General features: G+C 38.8%; 1 protein-coding gene across 1 annotated transcript in view; it reads left to right on the forward strand.

Annotated features, from left to right (window-relative positions):
* The window catches only part of RDX (radixin), a 94,413-nt gene that overhangs the window by 27,484 nt on the left and 41,001 nt on the right, over window positions 1-25,928 (forward strand). Inside the window, exons 4-10 of the mRNA XM_078432721.2 lie at window positions 2,807-2,902; window positions 3,321-3,595; window positions 8,597-8,680; window positions 8,883-9,029; window positions 12,944-13,040; window positions 13,503-13,666; window positions 18,240-18,370. Of these exons, the coding sequence (XP_078288847.1) occupies window positions 2,807-2,902; window positions 3,321-3,595; window positions 8,597-8,680; window positions 8,883-9,029; window positions 12,944-13,040; window positions 13,503-13,666; window positions 18,240-18,370 (994 nt within the window). The remainder of the gene's footprint in view (window positions 1-2,806; window positions 2,903-3,320; window positions 3,596-8,596; window positions 8,681-8,882; window positions 9,030-12,943; window positions 13,041-13,502; window positions 13,667-18,239; window positions 18,371-25,928) is intronic.

Below are 25,928 nucleotides of genomic sequence, written 5' to 3' on the forward strand. Positions count from 1 at the left end.
CAGCATTTGATACACACCCAGCTCATAGTATAAGTGAAGTTCTAGATAAGGAGTATCGTTATCTGTAATGTGCTCCCTAAGCAGTTATTTCTTGGAGTCACTGTTGTTTCCTGACAACTTCTCTTGAGTCCAAATGTTAGGATCTAAAACCAGGCTTTACCTTGAGTATAGTGAGCATATGGAGTGGGTTGGCAGGTAGGTAGGTTTAGGGTCTGACCAGGAGCAGGCTAGAGATAGGGGTCCTTTCAAACAAGGGTCCATAGCAACCTAAATCCATCTGTAGCAAGGCCTTACTTCTGATCATGATGAGCTTGAGGCCAGCTGCTGTGCATAGGGGGCTCTAATTGAGTGCTTGGGGTCCTTTGGTTTACTGCCTGATTCTTCCCACATTATCCTTCACTTACAGCTTCCACCTGTGGGATTAGAGTATTCGCACCCCTAAGAAGTGTTCAATATGATCTGTTAGGATGCAAGAAAAAAAAATTAAAATGTTTATTTATATTTTTGTCCTTTTTCAAGTTACTTTAAAAATACATGTTTTATAATGTATTACTGTGATTTTTGCCTGTGCATAATTTATAGATAAGTATACATATATTGTAGTTAAGTACCCAAGTATTTTTTTTTTTAAGTTTATGTATTTATTGAGAGTGTGAGAAAGAGCATGCTCAAGAGAGCCAGAGTTGGGGAGGGCAGAGAGGGAGACAGAGAGAATCCCAAGCAGGCTGCTCAGGACTTGAACCCACAAACCATGAGATCATGACCTGAATCGAAGTCAAGAGTCAAGACGTTTGACTAAGCCACTCAGGCACCCGCTTCCTCAAGTATGTTTTTACGTACAAAAGTATGTGTCTGAAAGTTTCTGAGAACCCTTTGAGAAGTAGTAGGAAAAGCACTGAAGAGATAGGGCCTTTTAAAGAATTTCACAGCTGAGCCTTCTTGTTCTTCCTGGTGTTTGTTGTAATGGTCTCCAGTTAGTTAAGGTACTGCCCTTTGTGCCCACTGTGGCAGATCCCGCCTTTCCTTAGCAAGCTCATGAATCTGGCAAAGCCTAAAGGCAACAGTTGAGGCAGCTACTTTGATACATTTCTCTCCCTTGCTTTTGACCTAAGTAAGTTTCTTACTCTGCTGCTCTGAGCTGGAATATATTCTTTGGCTCTGATGGGACAAACTGTCTTTTGCCAAAGTTAAATTACTTGGGATCTTCTTTGTGTAGCTTCAAGTTTTGGTTGTTTGGCATTGATCAGTTTTTGCATCAGTGTGAGTCTTTATATCCCATATCATGTAGAAATTTGTTTTTGGTTTTTTGATGATAACTTTTCCTAGCAGAGCTAAATGTTTTTTTCTTATTTTTAATTTTTTTGGTGTGTGTAATTTCACTGAATTTTTCAAGAGAAGGAAAGTCAACTGAAGGGTTCAGTATGCTATCTTGAAATCCAAAAGCCTGACACATTTTTAGATATGTTTAAAAAAGAATTTTTTTAACATTTACTTATTTTTGAGACAGTGACAGGGTGTGAACAGGGGAGCGGCAGAGAGAGAGAGAGAGGGAGACACAATCTGAAGCAGGATCCAGGCTCTGAGCTAGTCAGTACAGAGCCTGACACGGCGCTCAGACTCACAACTGTGAGTGAGATCATGACCTGGACCGAAGTTGGAGTTTAACCGACTGAGCCACCCAGGCACCCCTGTTGTTAGCTATTTTTAAAAAATAAGCCAAGAATATCACTTACAACTAATGTTGAATCTTTCTCTCAAGCTTTTAAAATACTAATAAACTCTCACCTCTCCTGGCTCATTTCCCTCACTTTCATCTTAAAATAGATTTTTTTTTTTTAAATAAGCTTTTTCCAAGTGTTGGTACATTCTTGGGTGGGTCCTAGCTCACCACTCTATTTACTCTAATACTTTTGAGTACCTTCCATGGGCTACTAATTCTTTATAGGGTGACATAATTAAGATGAATAAGACAGTAATCTCTGTCCTTAGTTTTAAAGAATGAAGGAGGGTAAATAGACACACTACTTCTCATACAGTTACTTACGATAAGATAGAATCAATGTTCCAGTAGCTATAGATACTAGATAAAGTGCTGTGGGAACATTAAGGAACAATTGATTAATTTTATCTGTATAATAGGACAGCTTCATTCACAGAAGGTGTGTTAGTTGAGCTGGGCCTTGAGGAATAAATTATTCAAAAGGGGGCGAAAGTACAGAAGAAACATTCTAGGCAGAAGAAGAAGCATGAGCAGAGGTGCAGAAGGGTAAAATCTGGGCATGTTCCAAGAATGGTTTCTTGCTCAGTGAAGGAAGAACATAGAATATTTATATTGACGGTAGGTGAAAAGTATAGTAGAAGGGGGCATGAAATCACCAGCTGGATCATCAGGAGGTATGGCTTTTACATGTCCTCAGGGACTCTTATCACCAAAATGATACTATTTGCCTTGCCTACCCAGTTGTGTAGTTGTGGAGATAAATTGAAATAGGCAGGTGGGATTATGACAGCTTTGTATCTGTTTCCTGGACTTCTTGTGATCTCTTGGGGTCATGATGAGAGATGAGAAAGAAGAAGAGGTGTAAAAAAATGGATCACATAAAATGGAAATGACATTGTAAACTATATAAAACCTGAATTTAAATTTTCAGAAATGTTCCTTTAATTAATACATGACATTTAAGAAAGATCTTTATAACAAAGGAATATACCTATAATACCTCTGTGGTTTTGTCTTTCTTTTGAAATACAGGACCATTTCCTTATACTATGAATGTTGAACTGAAATTGAACTTTTTTTTTTAAGGTGGTGAAAACAGTTGGTTTGCGTGAGGTCTGGTTTTTTGGGCTGCAGTATGTGGACAGCAAAGGTTATTCTACATGGCTTAAACTAAATAAAAAGGTAAAAATATGTATAAAATTCAGCTAGTAATTAAGTTATTTTGAAGTTATGATCATGAATTTGTACTAGGAAAGCGCAGGGTCTGACTGACCTCAGACTTCCTTTTACAATTATCTCTGAGTCGTTAAAGGTGTCACGTCTTTGAATTCAATAAGTTACCATGAGTTTATCATCTTAGAAAAAGGAAATGTTCACTTTTCCTGTTTGAAAACTTAACGTGTAATAAATATTAGGTGTAACTGACTCAGTTTGACTTAAACATAAAGAATAAGCTTCTTATAAGTTTGGAATCTTACTTACACACTAGAGTCTTATGGATTTAGAATCTTATTTATATTTTATATCCTGCTTTCTTCTAAAAAAGAATTTGGTGTGAACTTACCATTTTTGTTGATGATGTTTGAAATTATCGTTCCAGGTGACACAGCAAGATGTTAAAAAAGAGAATCCTTTACAGTTCAAATTTAGAGCTAAATTCTTTCCTGAAGATGTTTCTGAGGAATTAATTCAAGAAATAACCCAGAGACTTTTCTTCCTTCAAGTTAAGGAAGCTATCTTAAATGATGAGATATATTGTCCTCCAGAAACCGCAGTTCTTTTGGCTTCCTATGCTGTTCAGGCCAAGTATGGAGATTATAATAAAGAGATTCATAAACCGGGCTACCTGGCTAATGATAGACTCCTACCCCAGCGGTAAGTGAAACATATATTTTTAATTTTTTTATTTTTCAGAGAGAGAGTGCATGCGAGCAGGGGTGGGGGGAGGGGTAGAAGGAGAGTGAGAGAATCTTAAGCAGACTCCGTGCTGAGTGGAGCCCTAGACTAGGCATCTGAAAACTGAGTTTCAAACACCTTTTAGGGGTGCCTGGCTGGCTTAATTGGAAGAGCATGTAACTCTTGATCTTGGGGTTGAGTTCGAGCCCCATGTTGGGCATAGAGATTACTTAAATAAACAAACTTAAAGAAACAAAACAGTATTTAAAAAAGTTAAAAACTGGGATGCCTGGATGGCTCAGTAGGTTAAGTATCTGACTTCGGCTCGGGTTATGATCTCACAGTTCTTGAGATCAAGCCCCACATCAGGATCTCTGCTCTCAGCACAGAGCCCGTTTCAAGATCCTCTGTCTCCCTTTCTCTCTGTGCCCCACTTGCACTCTCTCTCTCTGAAAATAAACAAACTTTAAAAACAATAATGAAAAAAATAAAAAGTTAAAAAACTTAATTTTAATTCTATAGAGGAAGTAATAGTTTCCTAAGAAGATAAAATAATACATGCTGTTCACCAAAGACTCAGGAATATGAGACACCTCATAATCTGTGGTTATTTAGTTTCAGTTATTATTCCAACCCCAGTTCTTGTCTCAAGATTTTTTTTCAAGCATTGAATTGAATAGTTGATTACTAGCACAGTAGAATTTTGTTTCAGATAAGGATTAGTTTTTACTTTTAATTGAGATTTAAGTAATTTTATTTTTATTGATGTATATTTGGCACACAGTGTTACATTACTTTCAAGTATACAACATAGTGATTCCACAACTCTGTACCATAATTGAGGTATAATTTGTACTTAGTAAAATGCACAGGAGGTTAAGTTTTAAATCAGGGCCTAAGGTAAATATTATGTATAATCAACATTACCCTTACAGTTTCTTAATTTTTTGTAGAACAGGCATGCTTTATCTCAGGTATTACATAGATGATCTTTCTTTCCCCCAAGATTTTTTTAAAGTTTATTTATTTATTTTGAGAGAGAAAGAGAGAGCAAGGGAGGGGCAGAGAGGGAGCATTCCAAGCAAGCTTTGCCTTGTCAGTGCAGAGCCCAGTGTGGGGCTCGAACCCACAAACTGAGATTATGACCTGAGCCGAAGAGTTGGACGCTTAACTAATTGCGCCTACACAGGCGCCCCGATGGTTGTTCTTCTGTTAGATTAGATTGATGTTTAGTTGAGCGCAAGATGAAGTAATTGGCTTCCATTTAATAGTCAGGTGATGTTTTATAATATTTTAAACACGGGAATCATATTTACGCAAAATTTAATTTTTTTATTTTAAATGTACATGTGCTGTAACCCACTTTGTTTAAAAGGGAGGATGATAGCACGTGCCCTTCAAGATCTGGTCCATAATTTTGAAGGTACAGATAGGTGTTCTTCAGGTTGGTAATGTTTGGAGAACTATTTTAAGCTATCTGAGCTTAAAAGAGTCTTACTCATAAATGAAAATACTGAGCACCTGGGTGGCTCAGTCATTAAACATCTGACTTCTCAGGTAATGATCTCATGTTTCCTGAGTTCGAGTCCCACGTTGGGTGATCTTGAGCCCTGCTTCAGGTGAACATGAGCCCCACTTTGGGTAATACATAAGCCCCGTTGCGGGTGAGCCCCACTTCTCTCTTCTCTAACCTTCCCCCTACCCACCCCTCCTGGGATTCTCTGTCTCTCTGCCCCTGATTCACTGGCGCCCCTACCCCAAATAAATAAATAAGTAAATAAATACATACATACAGTAAGTTTCCTTTAAAAAAATAAAATCAGAATACTAATTTTTGTATTTAAAATGGAGAAAATACTTTCATAGTGATGAACTTATTTTATGTATAGTATAGTACACTTTTTCTCACTAAGTACCCGAGGAGGGGAATTAGTAATCAGGTTATTTGGTAGTCATAAATCAAACACAATTTGATGCCTTTGATGGATGCTTTTAATTCTTGTATAGAAAAACCTGGATAAGCAGTCTGTTCTCCCACAGTACAGTTTAGCTCTCTCGTGATGTGGATGATCAGCTCCACCAGATAGTATCTCTCTCCTTTGAAAAGAACTAGATATACATAAATTTTTATGTGCCACTTTTCTGACTTGGGCATCTAGGTAGTGGGTAATACAGTTTTGCCAAGATATGGGGAGAAGGAATATGTTTTTGGGGAGGAAGATTTCAGTTCTGAATCTACTGAGTTTGAAACATAACCAGTATAACCAAGGGAGATAGTATTCGTTTGTAGGTGTGAATCAGAACAAAGTCTGATACAGTTTTGGGAATAATCAGCAAATAGATAATTATCCCATGGAATGAAAGAGATGAACTTGACAGTGCATCTAGAATGAACAAAAGGCCTAAGACAGATATTGTTGGAAGTTAATTTTTAAGTATAGGGGAAGAGGCTCCTGTAAGGCATAATTGAGAAAAAATGCCAGAGTCCAGAATAATAACAGAGGAATGTTAATCATGGAAGCCAAGGTATAAGGAAGGACTGGTTAGCAGTGTCAGATAGTACTAACAGGTCAAGTATGAGGGAGAACTAATGTGTCTGTCGGCTTAGCAATAAGGAGATTGGTAGTGACCTTAGTAGAAGCAGCTTCCGTATGGTGTTGGTGATTGCAGCCCGATTGTGGTGGACTAGAGGCAGTAGATGCGAGGTATGCAAGCGAAAGGTAGTGAATAGGGGTAGTTCTTAGAAGTTCGGCTGTGAAAAAGAAAATAAAAAACTAGGAAAGCATGAGTTTATAGACACGTTCTTTAAAAGATGGGAAAGAGCTGATTTACTGTAATTCCTTTATTCTCTCTACAAAGTTTTGAGTACCTCTTCAGTGCTGGTACCGGGCATATAGTGGTGAGCAATATGGATGTGGTGGTCCTTTGCCATCTAAGTATATATGTGTGAGTGTGTGCCCGTGCGCACATGCGGGGGACAATAAATATGTCCCGTCATAAATGATGAAGTATAGATCCTGGGAAAGTGAAGAGAGAAGTCCCTTAAAAGCCCAGATAGACAGATTTAAAGCCAAGTCAGATTAGCCAGGAAGAAAGACTCCTTTTTCTGGACAGAAGAAAGAGAGGGCGGGAATTTTTGAATACCTGCAGACTCCTACAGATTAATAGTACAAGTGTATTATGCAAAATGCAAACAAATGCTATTTGAAATGCAGGGTATAAAAAACTAGAACATAAATCTTACTGGCATCCAAGTTAACCCATACCTTCAGATTTATTTAATATCATGATCCCAGCACTTGGCTGCACTGATTATGCCCTCAAGGCTGATTACATTCCTCTTGGTGAGCAGTGGAGGCAAGGCAGCAAGAGAGAGTATAAAGACAAGAAAAATGTAGAAACTTAATTGCTCTAAGGGAGAAGACAAAACTTCTCTCCCAAAAAGCCAAGGGCTTAAAAGAGGATACACAGAGAAAGGAGCACTGCATTGTAAGAACATAATGGTTTGTTTGAGACCTCATTAAGGAATCCATTCTAAGTAGTGAGTAACTTGTGCAAAAGATGACGACATTCTGAGATTCCTTTATACTGCCAAGACATTCCTAGGATTCACATAAATTTTTTATGCAGTTGAACGATAATATTTTAACACCACAGCTTTTGCTGTTAATAAAGTAGGATCTGAGGATTCACCAATAAAGAAAGATGTATAATTATCATTATCTGACCCAAAGAGAATAGAAATAAATAATCTGTAGTGTGTAGAGCAGATATATGCATGTAGAATTTGCTGGTTTGGTGTTAAGATATTAGTAGTAGAAAATAGGTTTGCTTATATTAACATAAGGAACACTGGGAGGATTAAAAAGAAACTAATAAAGTTATTTGGAGAGTGTGGGGTGGTAAAAAGTATAACTTTTCACTTGTATAATTTTATATAAAGTATTATCTAAAGAAAATAACAATTAAATTTAGCACCAAGGAAAGTAAATACATAGAGTAAAGGAAGAAATTAAGGCTGGAGAATTCTGATTTTCACTCTGTTCTCTTATTTTTCTGTTAGTAATGAGAAAGTCATTTTCCTTTTTTTCTTTTGTCCAATAGTGTATTCACTGGAAACATTTCAATTCCCATAAAGTATCTGTGTAACTGTTTTTTAAAAATGTATTATTTAGGGGTGCCTGGGTGGCTCAGTCGGTTGGGCATCCGACTTCAGCTCAGGTCACGATCTCACAGTCCGTGAGTTCGAGCCCCGCGTCAGGCTCTGGGCTGATGGCTCAGAGCCTGGAGCCTGCTTCCAATTCTGTGTCTCCCTCTCTCTCTGCCCCTCCCCCGTTCATGCTCTGTCTCTCTCTGTCTCAAAAATAAATAAATGTTAAAAATGTATTATTTAAAATAACTTCAGGATTCTAGAAACTTTTTATCTTGAGATAATTCCAGATTCACAAGCAGTTGTAAAAACTAGAGAGATTCTTTGTATCCTTCTCCCAACGTTTTGGTAACGTCTTGCATATTGGGTATGATATCAACCAAGATATTGATACAGTTCGCCAACCTGATCCAGATTTCATCAGTTTTACCTGCAGTCAGGCATTTGTGTGTGTGTGTTCTGTGCAGTTTGATCATGTATATAGGTCTTTATGACAGCCACCATCACAGTTAAGGTACTGAATGAGTCTATACATTTTTTTTAACTTTTTTTTTTTTTTAATGTTTATTCATTTTTGAGAGATGGAGAGAGCAAGCATGAGTAGGGGAGGGGCACAGAGCGAGGGAGACACAGAATCTGAAGCAGGCTCCAGGCTCAGAGCTGTTAGCACAGAGCCTGATGTGGGCTCAAACCCACAAACTGCGATATGACTTGAGCCAAAGTCAGACATTTAACCGACTGAGACACCCAGGTGCCCTAAGTCTAGACTTTTAAATGAATGTTGATTTTGAATCATAGAGGCATTCTCATAGATTTTTTTCCCCTTACAGTGTTTTGGAACAACACAAGCTGACAAAAGAACAGTGGGAAGAAAGAATACAGAACTGGCATGAAGAACACAGAGGAATGCTGAGGTATTTGGGTGGCTATTTTCTTAGTGTTTTTCCTCAAAGTATTTTTATTTCATAGCATGTATTAATATATCAGATTATCCCCCAAAGATCATTCAACTTATATGAATAAATATAAAGCACTACTTTGTAATCCAAAGTATTTTTGTAATTTTTTTGGTATTACCTTTATTTAAATGTATTACAATAAACTTTATTTTAACAGGGAAGATTCTATGATGGAATACCTCAAGATTGCACAAGATCTAGAAATGTATGGAGTCAACTATTTTGAAATAAAAAATAAAAAGGGAACCGAATTGTGGCTAGGCGTTGATGCTCTGGGTCTGAATATTTATGAGCATGATGACAAGTGAGTAAATTAGTTGCATGGTAAACTAGTCATTAATGATCTGTATGGCTTTAATTTTATGCTGTGTCTGTAAAAGTTCTTTTTTGGCTTGATTACTCTTACTGCCTTTTTTTTTTTTTTTTTTTTTTTTTTTCTTAAATGATTAGTTAGGGCCCCATAGACTTTTGGATATCATGTCTCCATCTTTGCAACATCTTATAGCTTCAGAGTTCTGCTTCTCAGTGTATTTATCAGATGGAGTGATTCACTTCTTTTGCTCTCTTATGAGTTCTGTCCAGTAAATTAATTAAATTTGTTCCCTGTATAGGTGAAGAATAATTCCTTAAATATTATGCTTGGCATATAGGTTGAAATTGAAATTAACATGTATAAGAAATCAAGAGCAATGAGAATGAAATTAATAGATACATGATTTATTGTATTTTGTAACACCTTTTTTTAGACATTCATAGGAATTGTTTTGAATTTTTTGAACATCAATAAAGTAGAATATCACTATATCAAGTAAGCATAGTAGATAGTGTTGTTGTTATTATTATTTTTTTTTTTTTTTTTTTTAAATTGACCAGGTAGTAATTTTTATATTGGTATAAAATACATCAGACTCTTAAAATACTTTTAGGAATGATAGCTACAATTGCTTTATATTTTCTTTAATTTATTTGCTGTACCACATAAACATTTAAGTCTGTGCCAGTAATGTCTTCCTCTAAGGCATTTCTCTTTATTCTGTCTAGAATTTTAGTTTCATTATTACAAATATCTGATAAAATAAACATTTCTAACAATAAGTCTAAAAGAGAGCATTTTACTAATTTTACTCTGATAATATAGTTTTTACTTATATTACCAAGCAAGTTAAAAGGCTATATCATTCAGAATAGAATATTTTGAAAGTTTTGAAAAGCAAAATGGATTTACAGACCCAATTTTGTGGCCCAAATCTTTTTTCCCTTTTCTTTCTTTTAAAAATCATTGAATTAGTTTCTATTAGACTACCCGTTATAAATATGTTTACAGATAGGGGCGCCTGGGTGGCTCAGTCGGTTGGGCAACCGACTTCGGCTCAGGTCATGATCTCACAGTCTGTGAGTTCGAGCCCCGCATCGAGCTCTGTGCTGACAGCTTGGAGCCTGGAGCCTGTTTCAGATTCTGTGTCTCCCTCTTTCTCTGACCCTCCCCCGTTCATGTTCTGTCTCTCTATGTCTCAAAAATAAACGTCAAATAAAAAAAAATTTTAAATACACTTACAGATAAAAATGGGGAATATGAAAGAGAGGGGGTTAGCTCAGGATGGGAAGGACTAAGATTTGAGATTGTGGACAAAAGGGATTTTGGTCTTATCTATACTGGTTCACTTTTTTAAATTTTTTTTATTTTTTTAATGTTTGTTTATTTCTGAGACACAGAGAGACAGAGCATGAGTTGGGGAGGGGCAGAGAGAGAGGGAGACACAAAATCAGAAGCAGGCTCCAGGCTCTGAGCTGTCAGCACAGAGCCTGACGCGGGGCTCAAACTCAAAAACTGTGAGTTCATGACCTGAGCCGAAGTCAGTCGCTCAACTGACTGAGCCACTCAGGCGCCCCATCACTTTTTTTTAAATAACTAAAATCTATTGTATTTCCAAAATATTTTTAAAAGTCAAAATAGTGGACAACTTTAAAAGCTTGGTTAGGTTCGTTTAACAGTTCTGCTACTAATTGCCTTTGTGACCCTGGTCAGGTTATTAACTCTCTGAAATTCATGTAACTGCCAGGCTCACCTCACAGGATTGTTGTGAGAATTACATGAGGAAATTGCTTTAGAATTTTTCAAAATAATGTGTAAACATAGTACAGCCTTACCTAAAAAATACTGTGTTCCTTGTGGCGCCTGGGTGGCTCAGTCACTTAAGCATCTGACTTGAGCTCAGGTTGTAATCTTGCTGTTAGTGGGTTCAAGCCCTGCATCTTGCTCTGTGCTGATAGCTCAGAGCCTGGAGCCTGCTTCGGATTCTCTCTCTCTCCCTCCCTCCCTCCCTCCCTCCCTCCCTCCCTCCCTCCCTCTCTCTCCCTCCCTCCCTCTCTCTCCCTCCCTCCCTCTCTCTCCCTCTCTCCCCCTCTCTCCCTCCCTCCCTCTCTCTCCCTCCCTCCCTCTCTCTCCCTCTCTCCCTCTCTCCCCCCCCCCCCACTCCACGCTTGTGCGCGTGCATGCACTTTCTCTCTCTCTCAAAATAAATAATAAACATTAAAAAAGCAACTGTGGGGGCGCCTGGGTGGCTCAGTCAGTTAAGCGTCTGACTTCAGGTCATGATCTCGCGGTTTGTGGGTTCGAGGCCCTCGTCAGGCTCTGTGCTAACAGGTCAGAGCCTGGAGCCTGCTTTGGATTCTATGTCTCACTCTCTCTCTGCCCCTCCCCTGCTCACGGTCTGTCTGTCTCTGTCTCAAAAATAAAACGTTAAAAAATAAAAATAAAAAAAAAACAACTGTGTTCCAGCATCCCCCTTTTTAAGCAGGTAACTTTGACATTTGAATGACCATTAGAGGGCAGTATAAGTCGTGGATATTGATAAAGTTTTATGCAGAAAAAATTATTTGCTGTGCTTCAGTTCTTAATCTCCTTAAGAATTAAAAGAACTATCAATAGGTAGAAATTCATACTCTGTTCTCAGAAGACTGATTAAAAAGATGTCTTTTGGCCAGCATGGATGTCATAATCATTTTGCTTACTTGTTATTGGATAACAGTGACAAATTTGATGGGTAGTCTGAAACAGTAAAATATATGAAAAGCAGAAGAAAAGTTGTTATTCCAGTATGTGTGTGGTGTGGTAAAATGGAGGTAAGTGCTGTATAGTTTTAAAGTTGGAATTCCAGCCCTGTCATTGATCCAAACATTGGTGTATGTGAATGTCTTAACCTTTTTTCTTTGGAGATAGAATTCACATACCATAAAATTAATCATTTTAAAGATACTGAAAATTAGGGGTGCCTGGTGGCTCAGTCAGTTAAGTGTCCAACTTCGGCTCAGGTCATGATCCCATGGTTTTTGGGTTCGAGCCCCTTGTCGGGCTCTGAGCTGGCAGCACAGAGCCTGGAGGCTGCTTGAGATTCTGTGTCTCCCTCTCTCTGCCCCTCCCCCATGCATCCTCTGTCTCTCTCTCTCTCTCTCTCTCTCTCTCTCTCTCAAAAATAAACATTAAAAAAATTTAGGGGCGTCTGTGTGGCTCATTCAGTTAAGTGTCCAAGTCTTGGTTTTGCCTCAGGTCATCACCTCACAGCTTGTGAGTTCGAACCTTACATTGGGCTCCATGCTCACAGTGTGGAGCCTGCTTGGAATTCTCTCTGTCTCCCTCTGTCTCTGCCCCCCCCCCCCACTTGTGCATGCTTTCTTTCTCTCCCCCACCCTTAAAATAAACTTAAAAAAAAATTAAAGATACTGAAAATTGTGTTTTTAATGTTATTCACAAATACTCATTTTTAAAGTAAAGAGAGGAAGGAAATAAAAAATTTTCATATTTAGTAACAGGTCTGTAAATGACATGAAAAGTTATGAAGACTTCTTTTTTCCCTCTCCTTAAACATTTTTAATAGTTGTAGTAGCTTGAATCTAAATAGAGCTAATACAGAACCCCAGGAAGCTCAGTTCTGCACTCTGGGTCGCTAGTGTTTTCTAGGTAATTTTAAGAAAGCAAGTGTGATGCTTTCAAGGCTCATGAAGCATTTATGAAATCCGTTGATAGTTATTCTTTGTTTTATGTGACTTAACTGATCAAGTTTCCCCTTAGAAGATAATGTCAGTAGTATAAGTAAGGTAATGCATTTGAAAGTCTGGCACTCTTAAGACTGGTCATTCAGCTAAATTGGCCTCAAAATGTTAATGAATTTTGCCTTTTGTTTCTTGCTTTTAAGTAAAGGAATGCTTTCATTTTTTAAGGTTAACACCTAAAATTGGTTTTCCCTGGAGTGAAATCAGAAATATTTCATTTAATGACAAAAAATTCGTTATAAAGCCAATCGACAAAAAGGCACCTGTAAGTAAAATTCTTTATGTTCTGTATTAACTCTTTTTTAATTTCTGCCACTTTGCTGTGATAATCATTTGAAGAGTGGCATCGTTCATTTATTGCTCCTGACTTGCTCTTTCCATAGTTTAACCTTCCCAGTGAGAAAATAATGAATGCTAGTAAATATACAAAGTTTTAATCTTTTTTATGACAAATATTAGAGTTTTATGTTAACTGAGATTCAGCTATAAGGTGGGTGATGTTTGTTAACAATCCTCATTCCTAAGAAGCAGTTAAAACACTTGTTCGCTGCTAGCCTTCCTAGTCCAGTGCAAATGTGGCATAGTCACTTGGAGGTGGGAAGTTTTATGATTTCTGAACTGTGTGTAATACGACATTAGGATTCATACCACATATTAAAATTTAGTGCATGTTATTGTGAGAGACACTATCTTCAGGAAGATTTTAATTCAGAAACTTTATGTTTAGGATTTTGTTTTTTATGCCCCTCGTCTGAGAATCAATAAGCGGATTTTGGCTTTATGTATGGGGAACCATGAACTGTACATGCGGAGAAGGAAGCCCGATACTATTGAAGTGCAGCAGATGAAGGCTCAGGCAAGGGAGGAGAAACACCAGAAGCAGTTGGAAAGGTATGGAATTTAGGTCTGTGATGCGTAATTGAGTAGGTGAGCTAAAATTTACGAATGCTCAGTTTTTTGAGCATTCTCTGAGTTTACATTTTTGCATTGTTTTCATTGTATTAAAATTGAATGAGTGCTCTCCTTATCCTCTTCTGAAATGAGTGTGTGTACTCTGCGAGTGACAAATCTCTGACATGTTTCTGAGAGGGTAGCTTCCCAGGATTTCACAGATGTACTTTTTTTTTTTTTTGAACATACTTGCTTTTCCCTGACTCACTGGTTTGGGTACCATAGTAGTTTGGAATTTTTCAAGTTTGTTTCCCTTCTGACTTGTATTTCCAAATTTTTCAGGATAAGAATTGCTGAATATTTTGCTTTAAAGCCATATCAGTGACACTGTTGAACTGAAGTGAAAAGTCATTATACAGAGCAACACCAGGACCCCCGCCAGTGACACTGATGTTATCAACCATGGTTACACAGACTTTTGAAAAAGATACTGTTAAATATCCTAGAGAGTTCCTGAAAGGGACAGATACTGAATGAAAGCCTGTGGACGCTGGAACCAGATTACCAGAGTCAGCAGCATTATTCCCAAATCTCATCCTAGATTGACTTGGGCTTTAAAATTAACTTTCATTGAGGAAATCTTTGTGGTATAGAATAATACAGTCGTTTAAGAAATGAGTGGGTCCTAAACAAAACAAAACTGAGGAGCTCTAAACATACATAAACTTACATATTTCAAACATCTTGGAAATAACGCGATTTGAATATAAGAATTAAATAGGTCCTCTGCTAGATAAAATTTTACTACTTCCCATTTTTAGTGTTTGTGTTTAATGATGTTTTTGTTTTGTTTTTTTCTTAAATGTTCTCTGTAATTTAGATAGCTCTCCTCAGGTTGTCTCCCTTAGAGAAGTCTACTGTGTTGCCAGACTTTTTTTATGTAGGCATGAAACTTTCCAGTAATTCCTCACCCCATCATTAAAGATACTAACTTGGATTGACTGTGCTCTGTCCCTTTTCACTGCTCTCATGTAGCTTAGGATCACATTGTGGTTTTAGGCTTACATGCTTTTTAAAGTGGTTCTTATTGGGGCTTTACTTTCTATATATTCATAGCCATCATAGCCTCTCCATTTCCCTCACAAAGACTAATTTTTTTCCTTCTTCCTTTCCTCCCTCCCTCCCTCCCTCCCTCCCTTCCCTCCTCCCTCCCTCCCTCCCTCCCTCCCTTCCTCCCTCCCTCCCTCCCTCCCTTTCTTCCTTCCTTCCCTCTATGCATTCTCACCCTTACCCGTACCCTCTCTTTCTCACTTCCCATCCCTTCCCTTCCAGGCCCATGTCTAAGATCTCCTGTCATGAATTAAAAAAAAAAAATCACACCTCATACATATCACTCCATAAAATGCCCTCTGTTCTGCTTCCCTGTAATGTTGATACATGATTTCCATTCTTAAATATGTTTGCCTATTTGTCCTTTATTTCTCTCCCATAGAGGAGTGCTGGATGGCTTCTAGTGTATGTAGTGTGATTAATAAGTGCCATTTGGTGATCGTAGCGTATTTGAGTTACTCTGAAGCCCAGATGGAAGTGGAAGACTTGAAGTTTCCTTTCTCACGCAGTAACCATGCCGTGGTTTCTGTCTCAGATAAATTTTACAACCTTTCACTGGCAAACATTTACTACCTCGTACCGTGTAGGAATTTAGTCACCGTTTAATTCATTCGAGTTGCTCAGAGGAGGTTTTACGTTAGTCTAGCACACAGGGATCTGGCAGGTCGTTCAGAAACGGCGTGCCGAGCCTTCATCTAGTCCCCGCTTTCCAGATCAGAGAGAGAAAAATGACAGCCGTATGTGTGGAAGCAGTTGTGGTCAAGCCCTCTGGCGGAGTAGCCAGCAGTAGAGGGGGGAGGGGTCGCTTCGCAAGCGCTGCCTGTGCTGCTGGAGTGCGGAGGGGGCGGCAAGGCAGCCTCTCTCCCGGAAGTGCCGTTGTGCGTGGCCGTGTTCTGTCACCTGAACTCCCATAACTGGATTTTTGGCAGTGAAGGCGATGTTCTGTACTGTGGGTTGTTGGGCTCTGCAGTCTGTGCTCTAAGTTCTTTACATCCAGGTTGAATGATAAGTCCCTCTGTAATTCCTGAACATTTTTTTGTATGGCTAAAATCGTTACCAGATAAAAAATGGAGACAGTTTAGGGGCATCTGGGTGGGTGGCTCAGTCGGTTGAGCGTCTGACTTTTGATTTTGGCTCAGGTCATGATCTCACGGTGTGGAGCCTGCTTGGGAATCTCCGTCTCCCTGTCTCTCTGCCCCTACCTGCTAGCTCTCTCTCTCTCTCTCTCTCTCTCTCCCCCTCTCTCCCTCTCCCCAAATAAATAAATGTATATATATATATATATATATTTAAATGGACACAGTTTAGAATCAGATACCTACATACCAGTTGTAGCTTAGCCGTGCGGTATTCTGTGTAATGGCCGGCTGCTTGTGTCACTGTGACCCAGCTTCAAGGTTGCAGAGATTTTTGTGAGAAAGAAAGACAGTGGCATACAGACATTTAGCCAAGTCCCTGGTGCTTAATAAGAAGTATAATAATGCTTAATATTATTAATGCATAGTCTGGATGAAAGCTGAATATAAGTTAGCTTTTACCCTTTAAACCTGTAATTGGGTTCATCTGATATTCTTTAAAAGGTAAGGTATTCTAAAATACTTTATTTTCTGCATGTTAGTGGAGAATTGAGAGTTTATTAATATGTTATATATGCTCTTAAACTAGAACGACTTGGTCAAATTAGGGTTTCCAAACCTAACCTCCGAATAAAAACTTACATTTGTGGCTTTACTTAACCACAGGAGGCTTCATGAGAAAATGCACCTTTACTAAGGCTTGAAAGTTAGAAATAGGCTTAGAGTTAGTTAGAGGGGGGTGCCCTTGAACTTCAGGTTTTGGCCTGATGTACTAGGTCACCATTAGCTGTCTGTCTTACTTCTTGTTGACTTGTTATAACTCTGCCCGTTTGCTCCAAAGCTGGAGCCTCTTTCTGTGGCAGGGGCAGTTAAATATCTAGGAGCTGCAGGAATTTTTAAGTTTAGGTTTATAGAGTAAGGGAAAAAAGCTTCAATGATAAAACTTTGCTAATGACTTTATCACAGACTGGAAATTGAGATTTTGTGCCTGAAATTCAGAATTGACACCAGATGGCAGTGATGGGTTTTGGGGGGAAATTTAGATGTACTCAGATAAGAATCAGACATGAAATCATCATTGATTTTTTTTTTTTTTTTTTTTTTTTTTTTTTTTAATTTTAGAGAGAGGGTGAGTGCTAGCAGGGAAGGGGGCAGATAGAGAGAGGGAGAGACAGGGAGGGAGGGAGAGAATCCTAAGCAGGGTCCATATTGAGCCTGGATGCTATCCGGGCTATCCCACAAACCTGAGATCATGACCTAAACTGAAATCAAGTCAGACGCCCAACCAACTGAGTCACCCAGGTGCCCAAATAATTGATTTTTTTTAACTAAAAAAAGAAAATTATTCCCACTAAAGTAATGGGAATATTGAATATTGATTAAATTTATGAAATAGTATATTTCTGGCCCTCAACATAGAGTCTGACCCCTGGTAAGTTCTTGGTAGATGTTTGATGAGTGAATTTGGCTATATTTAGAAGAAACAGTCTCATTAGGCCCCTGGCAGATGCAGGAGATAAAACTGGCCATTTATATCAGCTTAAGTTGGTGCTACCTTAGGAATTAAAAATGTGTTAATTCATGTTAATGATGGAACATTCTTGCCTTCCCAGGTTATTTTACTTTAAACAGTTTAAGTAAAATAACCTTGTGTACTCCTTTTAAGCCTTCTTATTTCTCTCAACAAAAGTGTGCAGTTAACTCCTTTTGTGCTGACCTGTAATGTGTTGTCAGAATTCACCAAGTATGTAAGTGATAATTCTCCTAGCTTCCCCCCACCCCCCATTCAAGTCCACATGAAAAATATGCTTTGTATACAGGGATATATCTGACAGTTTTACTTTCCTAGCACTTCTGTAAATTTTTACCTTGAAAATATTTCCACAATGGCTAAGTTGTTAATACCTTTTTAAGCAGTCCTGGATGACATTTCCTGTGACCTCACAAAAAAAGAATGCCTTGTAATCCCGTGCATGTGCATATCACAGGGCAGTCTTGTATTTTCAACTGGGTGGTTTTTTGAGATCAGCTGAATATAATGAAGACTCTTAAAATACTTATACTTAGGGGTGCCTGGGTGGGTAATTCCATTGGGTGTCTGAGTTGGGCTCAGGTCATGATCTCGCAGTCCATGAGTTCAAGCCCTGCATCAGGCCCTGTGCTGACAGCTCAGAGCTTGGAGCCTGCTTCGGAGTCTGTGTCTCCCATTCTCTCTGCCTCTCCCCCACTCAAGCTCTGTCTCTGTTTCTCTCAAAAATAAATAAACATTAAAACAAAATTTTAAATACTTAAACTTAGATTTTTCTTAGTTTACTCACAGTACTTGAGTTTCACGTCAAAATTTCTACGTATTAGTATGTAACAAAGCAATTCTAATTCCTCTTAAGGGCACAATTAGAGAATGAGAAGAAGAAAAGGGAGATAGCAGAAAAGGAGAAGGAGAGGATAGAACGTGAGAAGGAGGAGCTAATGGAGCGTCTACGGCAAATAGAAGAACAGACGCTGAAAGCCCAGAAAGGTAGGAGCTTCTGTTCAATGTTGGATTCACAATCGTTCCTCTTTTGTCAGATGTAATATTTCCTTACTCTGTTAAATCTTTTTAAAAAAAATTTTTTTTTTTTTAACGTTTATTTATTTTTGGGACAGAGAGAGACAGAGCATGAACGGGGGAGGGGCAGAGAGAGAGGGAGACACAGAATCGGAAACAGGCTCCAGGCTCTGAGCCATCAGCCCAGAGCCTGACGCGGGGCTCGAACTCACGGACCGCGAGATCGTGACCTGAGCCGAAGTCGGACACTTAACCGACTGAGCCACCCAGGTGCCCCCTTACTCTGTTAAATCTTATTTGTCTTGTAGAATAAGTCCACTTAGTTGTCAGATTAATACATACTGGAATCACATCCTAAACACATTTAACTGAGGCGCATAGAATGTTCCTGTGTTCGTGTGTTCTTTCTTTTTTATTTATTTAAACACGGAGCTGCTTTCATGTGTACCCTTATTAAATGTTGTAAATGAGTGCATATATTAACTTTTCCCCCTTACTGTTCAAGGTTCTGTAAACACACATTTTCACTACTTGCTAGCATTTCAACAAAAGCCATTTTATTCGTTGCTTTATGGATATTTCAGTACTTTAAGGCAGCTAAGTAATTTAAAGTGTTTTAAGCTATTCTATTATAAACTCCTTTGGGACTCCATCTCTAAAGTTCATTTTAGCGTATTAAAAAAGTACACAACACATAGAAGTGTTTGTTTTTGGTAACACATTGGGAAGAACTACTTCCTATACAGAATGTAACCAGAATGCTACAGTGTATATAGTAAGGAAAATTGGATTTAGAGAGTGGTTTATATTAAATAAGTCTAGGATATACTACTTAAAAAAAAATTTTTTTTAATGTGTACTTATTTTTGAAAGTGAGAGAAAAAGACACAGAGTATGAGTGGTGAAGGGGCAGAGAGAGAGAGAGGGAGACAGAATCTGAAGCAGGCTCCAGGTTCCGAGCTGTCAGCGCAGAGCCCGATGCGGGGCTCGAACCCATGAACTGTGAGATCATGACCTGAACCAAAGTCAGACTCTCACCCAGGTGCCCCTAGGATATACTACTTTCAAACAACAAATAGCAGGAAGAACAGAAGAAAAAGGGTGTTGAGCAAAATAAGATGTTTTTCTTCTCAAGCATTAGTATTTAGTGAGGGTTGTAAACATTGGAAATATATACTATGAACTGGAATTAATAACTGCTTTCCTGACAACGGTAGAACCAGCTTTTAGTTCTATTTTTTCTAAATAAAATAAAAACATTAAAGTTTATTAAATAATAACCTATTTAAGGTTATTCTCATTCCTTACATCAGGCTACCATGGTGGGGAGATACTCTGGAGCAGTGGGGAGGAGAATTTGCAAATGGGTAACTACGGGACAAAGTCCCAGAGATGGCTGTAAACCCACAAACTGGTTCATCATTCTGATCCCAAGAGGATTGGAAATAATAATTGTAAGAGAAGAAATGGAAAAACTCTAGTAGCCTTATTCTCACTCATTAGAAACCTCACTTCTAAGAGCTAGAAAATGCCTCAGTTCAAAGATCAGAGGTATTAAATATACTTGTTTGCAGGCCACAACGCAAGAGTAGGACCTGATTTCTCACTTCCAACTTCATACTGTTTGTACCGCTCCAGGTGCCTTTTTTGTTGAATAAAGTGGACACTTAGGAAGTGCTTTCGGGCTGCCTTCTAGGAATACAGAGAATCAGCCTGCGTGGCTCCAAGTCTTTGTGGTTGGCAGAAATAAGATGCATAGAAATACAGATAAAGGGAGGCCATATGTGCCTGATGTTGTGGACGACTGTAAGCAGTGCTTGGAGAGGAAGAATGCTGTCAGATGGAATGTGTGTTGTTCAAGGAAAAGTTGAAAGAAACTTATCATACTGGCATGACTCTAAAGGAAAGATTGAACGATACCAGTTTTGAATTTACAGATATCTTTTTCTGAGAGAATAGCTACTTACTCAATCTTTCAATTTCGTTTATTTAGGATGTGTAATAAAAATACTAATGATTTACACACAGAGAACTACTCAAGTCAAGAAGCACTAAAAAATATAATAAGGAAGATAGAACCTAAGAAAGAAGGTAGAGTGTCCCAATCAAGACAATTTCCAATCAGTCATCTTAGGGCAAAGGACATCTAATTGTTTCTTGGTTTTGGTTTTTTCCTAATAATAAAGCTTTTCCAGGCTGTCCTAAAATCTTCATGATTGTCTTGTAATTTATGCTAAATTCTCACTCAAATGCAGTAACTCTGGCCGTATCTAAGTAATAGTATTTAGTAGATAAACCTAAAATTTTTTTGTTTGAGAAGAAACTTTTTCTATACTTCATTATTACCATTTTATTAAAAAAATTTTTATTACAGTCATTATTTGAAATGTGTTATGAATCATTATACAGAACCATTCTACCATTTACATTTCCACAATTCATCACTGTTAAATTATTTATCTTTTTTTATTTAAGTTTACTTACTTATTTTGAGAGAGACAGAGACAGTGTGAGTGGGGGAGAGAGAGGGAATCCCAAGCAGGCTCTGAACTGTTAGCACAGAGCCCAACATGGGGCATGAACTCAGAAAACCGTGAGATTATGACCTGAGCTTGAAACCAAGAGTCGGATGCTTAACCGACTGAGCCACCGAGGTGCACCTCGTTACTGGTTTTTAAACCATCTCTGAAGATGTTGCAGACTGTATTTGAGATATAATAGAGCCATATTTGCATTCAGTTACTGCTTCAGCAAATATCAAAGTGAAATCCCACCTTGAAAAGATAAACCATAAAAAAAAAAGTAGAGTGATTTCATTCATTCTGAATATTAAGCATTTAGTGTGTACTAGGCACTATTGTAGGTGCTGGGGATAGAGTACTGAACAGATAAGGTTTCTGCTGTCCTGGAGCTTACATTTTTTGAGGAAAGAAGATAATAAAATTAACATAATAAAGATCATTTTATTTTTTAGGTGTTCGGGAGGAGGTGAGCATGATAGTGGGATAAAAGCAGTTGGGAGCGGGGGCGTTTGTTTTATGTATACATTGTATACAAATAGGAGTCAAGCTTTAATTCTGTCATTGACTTAGAATGTGACCTTCAGAAAGTCATTTTAACTTCTCAATTTCCTTAGGTTTCTAATTTCTAGAATGGAAGGAAATAATCCCTAATTTAATTTTCTGAGACTTTTTTGGCAAGTTTTTTTTTTTTTTTTCATCTAAGTGTAGTGTACATGTAGTAATGTGCATGTCTCTTAGATACAAAGCTTAATGAATTTTTACTAAGTGAATTTATTCCTGTGGCTACCCAGAGCAAGGTACAGAACATTACCTCCACTCAGGGAACCTCCCTTATGTCCCTTCCCAGTCTTTTTTTCACCCCAAATGTGACTCTGATGTGTATCTTCATTAGAGTTTAATCTTACTTTTTTGAGAGAGCCCGCATGTGGGTGTGCACACCAACGGCGGTGGGGGCGGGGGGGGGGGGCAAAGGTAGAGTGGGGGAGAGAATCTTAAGTGTCTCCATGCTGGGCATGGAGCCTGATGCCGGGCTCAGTCTCATGACTGTGAGATTGTGACCTGCGCTGAAATCCGGAGTTGGACTCTTAACCACTTGAGCCCCCCGGGCACCCCTAGTCTTTTAAATTTTTAGCAGCTTTGTTGAGATATGATGTAGAATGCCACAAAATTAATGACTTAAAGTATATAGTTTAATGGTTTTTAGTGTATTCAGAGCTGTGCAGCTGACCCCACAATTCTAGAATGGTCACCCCAAAGAGACCCCATACCCATTAGCAGTCCATCAGATTTCTTTCCCCAGCCTTCCCTCCCCCAGTGCTCATCTCCTTTTTTGCTCTGTAGACTTGTGGGTTCTGGTCATTTCATGTGAATGGAAAAGTGCAGAATGTGGTCTTCAGTAACGGTCTCTCATGGAGCATAATGTTTTTGAGGTTCATCCATATTGTAGCTTGTATCAGGCATTCATTCTTTTTTACAGCTGAATGACAATCATCGTATGGGTATCCTCCGTTTTACTTACTCATTAGTTGGTGAACATTTGGGTTGTTTCCACCATTTGGCTGTTGTGAATATGTTGCTGTGAACATCTGTTTACTGGTTATTGTGTATTCGTATGTTTTCATTTGAGTGTAAAGTTGGGAGTAGATTAATGGGTCATGTGTAAGTTCACGTTGAACTTTTTGATGAACTGCCGAACTGGTGTCTAAAACGACTATACCTGTCGCGTTCCCGCTGGCAGCGTGTGGTTTGTATGACCCATAGCCTCACCAACACTTGCTGATGTCAGTCTTTTGGATTGCGGTCATCCTTGTGCACTTGAAGTGCTCCTGTGGTTTTGATTTGCATTTTCTGAATGGCTAATGAAGTTGAGCATCTTTGTATAGGTTTATTGGCCATTTATATATCTTTTTTGGAAAAATGTATTTTCAAATTTCCCATTTTTCAACTGCATTGTCTTTTTGTTGTTGAGGTGTTAGAGTTGTTTATATATCTCAGTACAGATATCTTATGACCTACCAGGTACAGGATTTGCAGATGATTTCTCCTGTTCTGTGGATTATCTTCATTTTGATGCAGGTGTTCTTTAAGCCCAATGATTTTAAATTTGGATGAAGTCCGGCTTATTTATTTTTCCTTTTTTGCTTGTGCTTTTGGTGTTAGGCTTAAGAATAGTGTTGCCTGTTTTTGAACTTTATATAAATTCACGTAGTTGGCTTCTTTTTCTCAAATCTTATGCCTGTAGGTGTGGTTTATTCTTTGACGCAGCTGTGTAACATTCTGTTGCATGTATATCACACAATTTATCCATTCTCCTGGTGGTAGGAGACATTTGAGGCTTTTCCATTTGGGGGCTGTTGTGAAATAAGGCTGCTATGAACATTCTTAAACATAGCATTTGTGTATTAATTTGGAGGAGGTGTATACCCCTGGGAGTGGGATTGCTGGATCACTGCCACAGTTTATCAGAGATCCTGCCATCATTTCCCAAAGTGATTGTATCCGTGTTCGTTCCTTCCAGTGGTGAATGGAAGTTCATTGGCTCTGTATCTTCATTACTTTAATGACTTGTTATTGTCAGTGCTTTTTGTGTTTTTTGTTTAGTCATGATGGTGAGCATAGTGAGTCCAGGACATTTTCTTGATGGCTGATAATTTGATTTTGTTGCAGATGTTTACAGCTATCTGTGAAGTGTGTTTTCATGTCTTTTGCTTAAAAAATTGTTTTTAATTGATCTATAGTTCTTTTCATGATTTTTTAAAAGAAAAGTCTCTCCATGGTTTACCTTTTTTCTCTCTTAATAGTGTCTTTTAATGAAGAGAGGTTTTTCATTTTAAGTTCCATTTATCACTCTTTTACTTACAGCTGTGAATGTATTATTTTTCACGCTTTACTTTTTTTTTTAATTAATTTTTTTAATGTTCTTATTTATTTTTGAGAGAGAGACAGAGCATGAGCAGGGGAGGGGCAGAGAGGGAGACACAGAATCTGAGCAGGTCCAGGCTCCGAGCTGTCAGCACAGAGCCCGACACGGGGCTCGAACTCACAGAACGCGAGATGATCATGACCTGAGCTGAAGTCGGACGCTTTATTGACTGAGCCACCCAGGCGCCCCGATACTGCTTTACTTTTCACACGTAGGTTCACATTCCATACATACGTAACCAGTTTTGTAGGAGTCAAGGTTTATTTTTTCCCCAAAGTATTTCCAGTTGACCCAGACCCATTTGTTACAAAGACTGTCCTTTTCCCCATTGGACTACAGCCATCACCTTTGTCACCAGTCCAGAAGACGGTATGTGTATGGATCTGCTTCTGGACTGTTCTGTTCCACTTACCTGTTTCTCTATTGCCAGTGCCACACTGTTCAGTTACCAGTTGTATCTAGAAAAACTTGAAACTGACATGTCTCAGAGATGAGTAATAGGTGTACAGCCAAGTGCATGCTCATGTACAGTAGGAAGCACGTTGCAAAGACGAGGGCAGCTCCTGGGCTTCCAGATTACTTATATTTTAAATGATCTTTTATGACATTATTTGTTAATGTTCATTGTTAATGGCATTAATTGTTACACATTGCATACTTATATAAATCATCCTGAAGTTGAGAAAAGGAGAATAATGACTTGGAAACAAGTGACCATAGGGAACCATTTAGTTTATAACAGGACAAACTATGGCTCCAGCAGTTTATTCTCTGCCAGGACTGGACTGCTCGGTGTGAGTCAGCAGTGCCGGTGTTCTGCGTATTTCACAGTGTAGACCCTCTCTTCCTGTGGTGGTGGTGGCAGAGGCACCACTGGGATCCTTCCTCGGTTGGTAGTCTTCTCTCTCTGTTTGTTATATTAACTGTACTTTTCCTTTTTTCCCATGTTCTTTGGCTTCCTTTTCTAGTTCTTCATAACCGTCTTCTGAATAGAGCGCGTCTGGAAGGGAAGTTCTGGAGATGGATAGTCCAAGACAGGAAGATCATGGGCTGTTGAGATGTTTTTGCTGCAGACTTCTGTGGGTTGAGGATGTGATTAACGGTGGCTCCCTAACTCTGACTTATCCTCCAAGCTGGCATTTATTTCTGGCTTTTCTGATGGGTCCTCCCCTGACGTCTAGAAGTCTAGGCGTTTCAAATTTTCTTTCCTTAACCTTTACTCTGAGCCACAGGAGGAGCTTCACATGCTCTTTGGTAGCTTTACTGGTGGTTTGGTGGTCATAAATATTTTACCTTTTGGGGGGATGGCACTTAATGCATGATTCTGGTGTTTCAAGGTTTTGCTAAAGTAAAATTAGTAGTATATCTGGGTCCCTGTCAAAGATCTCCTGAATTTTAGTATCTGTTTCTCTGTGGAGGGGCTGTGGATTGTGGACCTAAATGTTGAAGGGAGAATGAAATTTCTAGAAGATAGCAAAGGACAGTATTTTCATAATCATAAAGAAAAGATTGATAACGAGCTTGCATAATTGTAGAAGGGACTCTGGCCTTCGCCGTCCCTGCGGAGGATCTGTAAGGTGCCCGCAGCTCTGCTTCTGCATTATTGTCAGTGCTCCTCTGGGCTCGGCATCTTTTTTCGTGCCTTGCGGCTGCTTCATCTCTCCTAAATAAGCAGTATTTATCATACCTATGTCAACATCTTTGTTTGCGGACTCCAATATCTGGATAATCTTTGGGCCTCTGCAGTAGTCTGTTTTTCTTTTAGGGGTTTTACGGGCATTGGTGGGGGTCCTTTGGTCCCAGCTTCCTCATGTGCTTGGTAATTTTCGTTGCATGCCCAACAGTGAGTATGAAACATTAGGGAGGCTTAGATGAAGTTATTTTCTTTTAGAGAGGATTCGATTTTCTTTTGACAGGCACACTGTGTGCAGATTGCCTTGGTGGAGTTGAGCGGGATTTCAGACGTTGTTAAGGTTGGCCTTCTCCTGTTGTTGCCCTCACTGCCACATCTCGGGAGTATCTTCTGAAAGACTGCTTATTTTCTAGGGCCCTTCTATCTTAGGGGGCCCTGAGCTCCAGCCTT

Source organism: Panthera onca, chromosome D1 (genome assembly GCF_046562875.1).
Source record: "Panthera onca isolate mPanOnc1 chromosome D1, mPanOnc1 haplotype 2, whole genome shotgun sequence".
NCBI lineage: Eukaryota > Metazoa > Chordata > Mammalia > Carnivora > Felidae > Panthera > Panthera onca.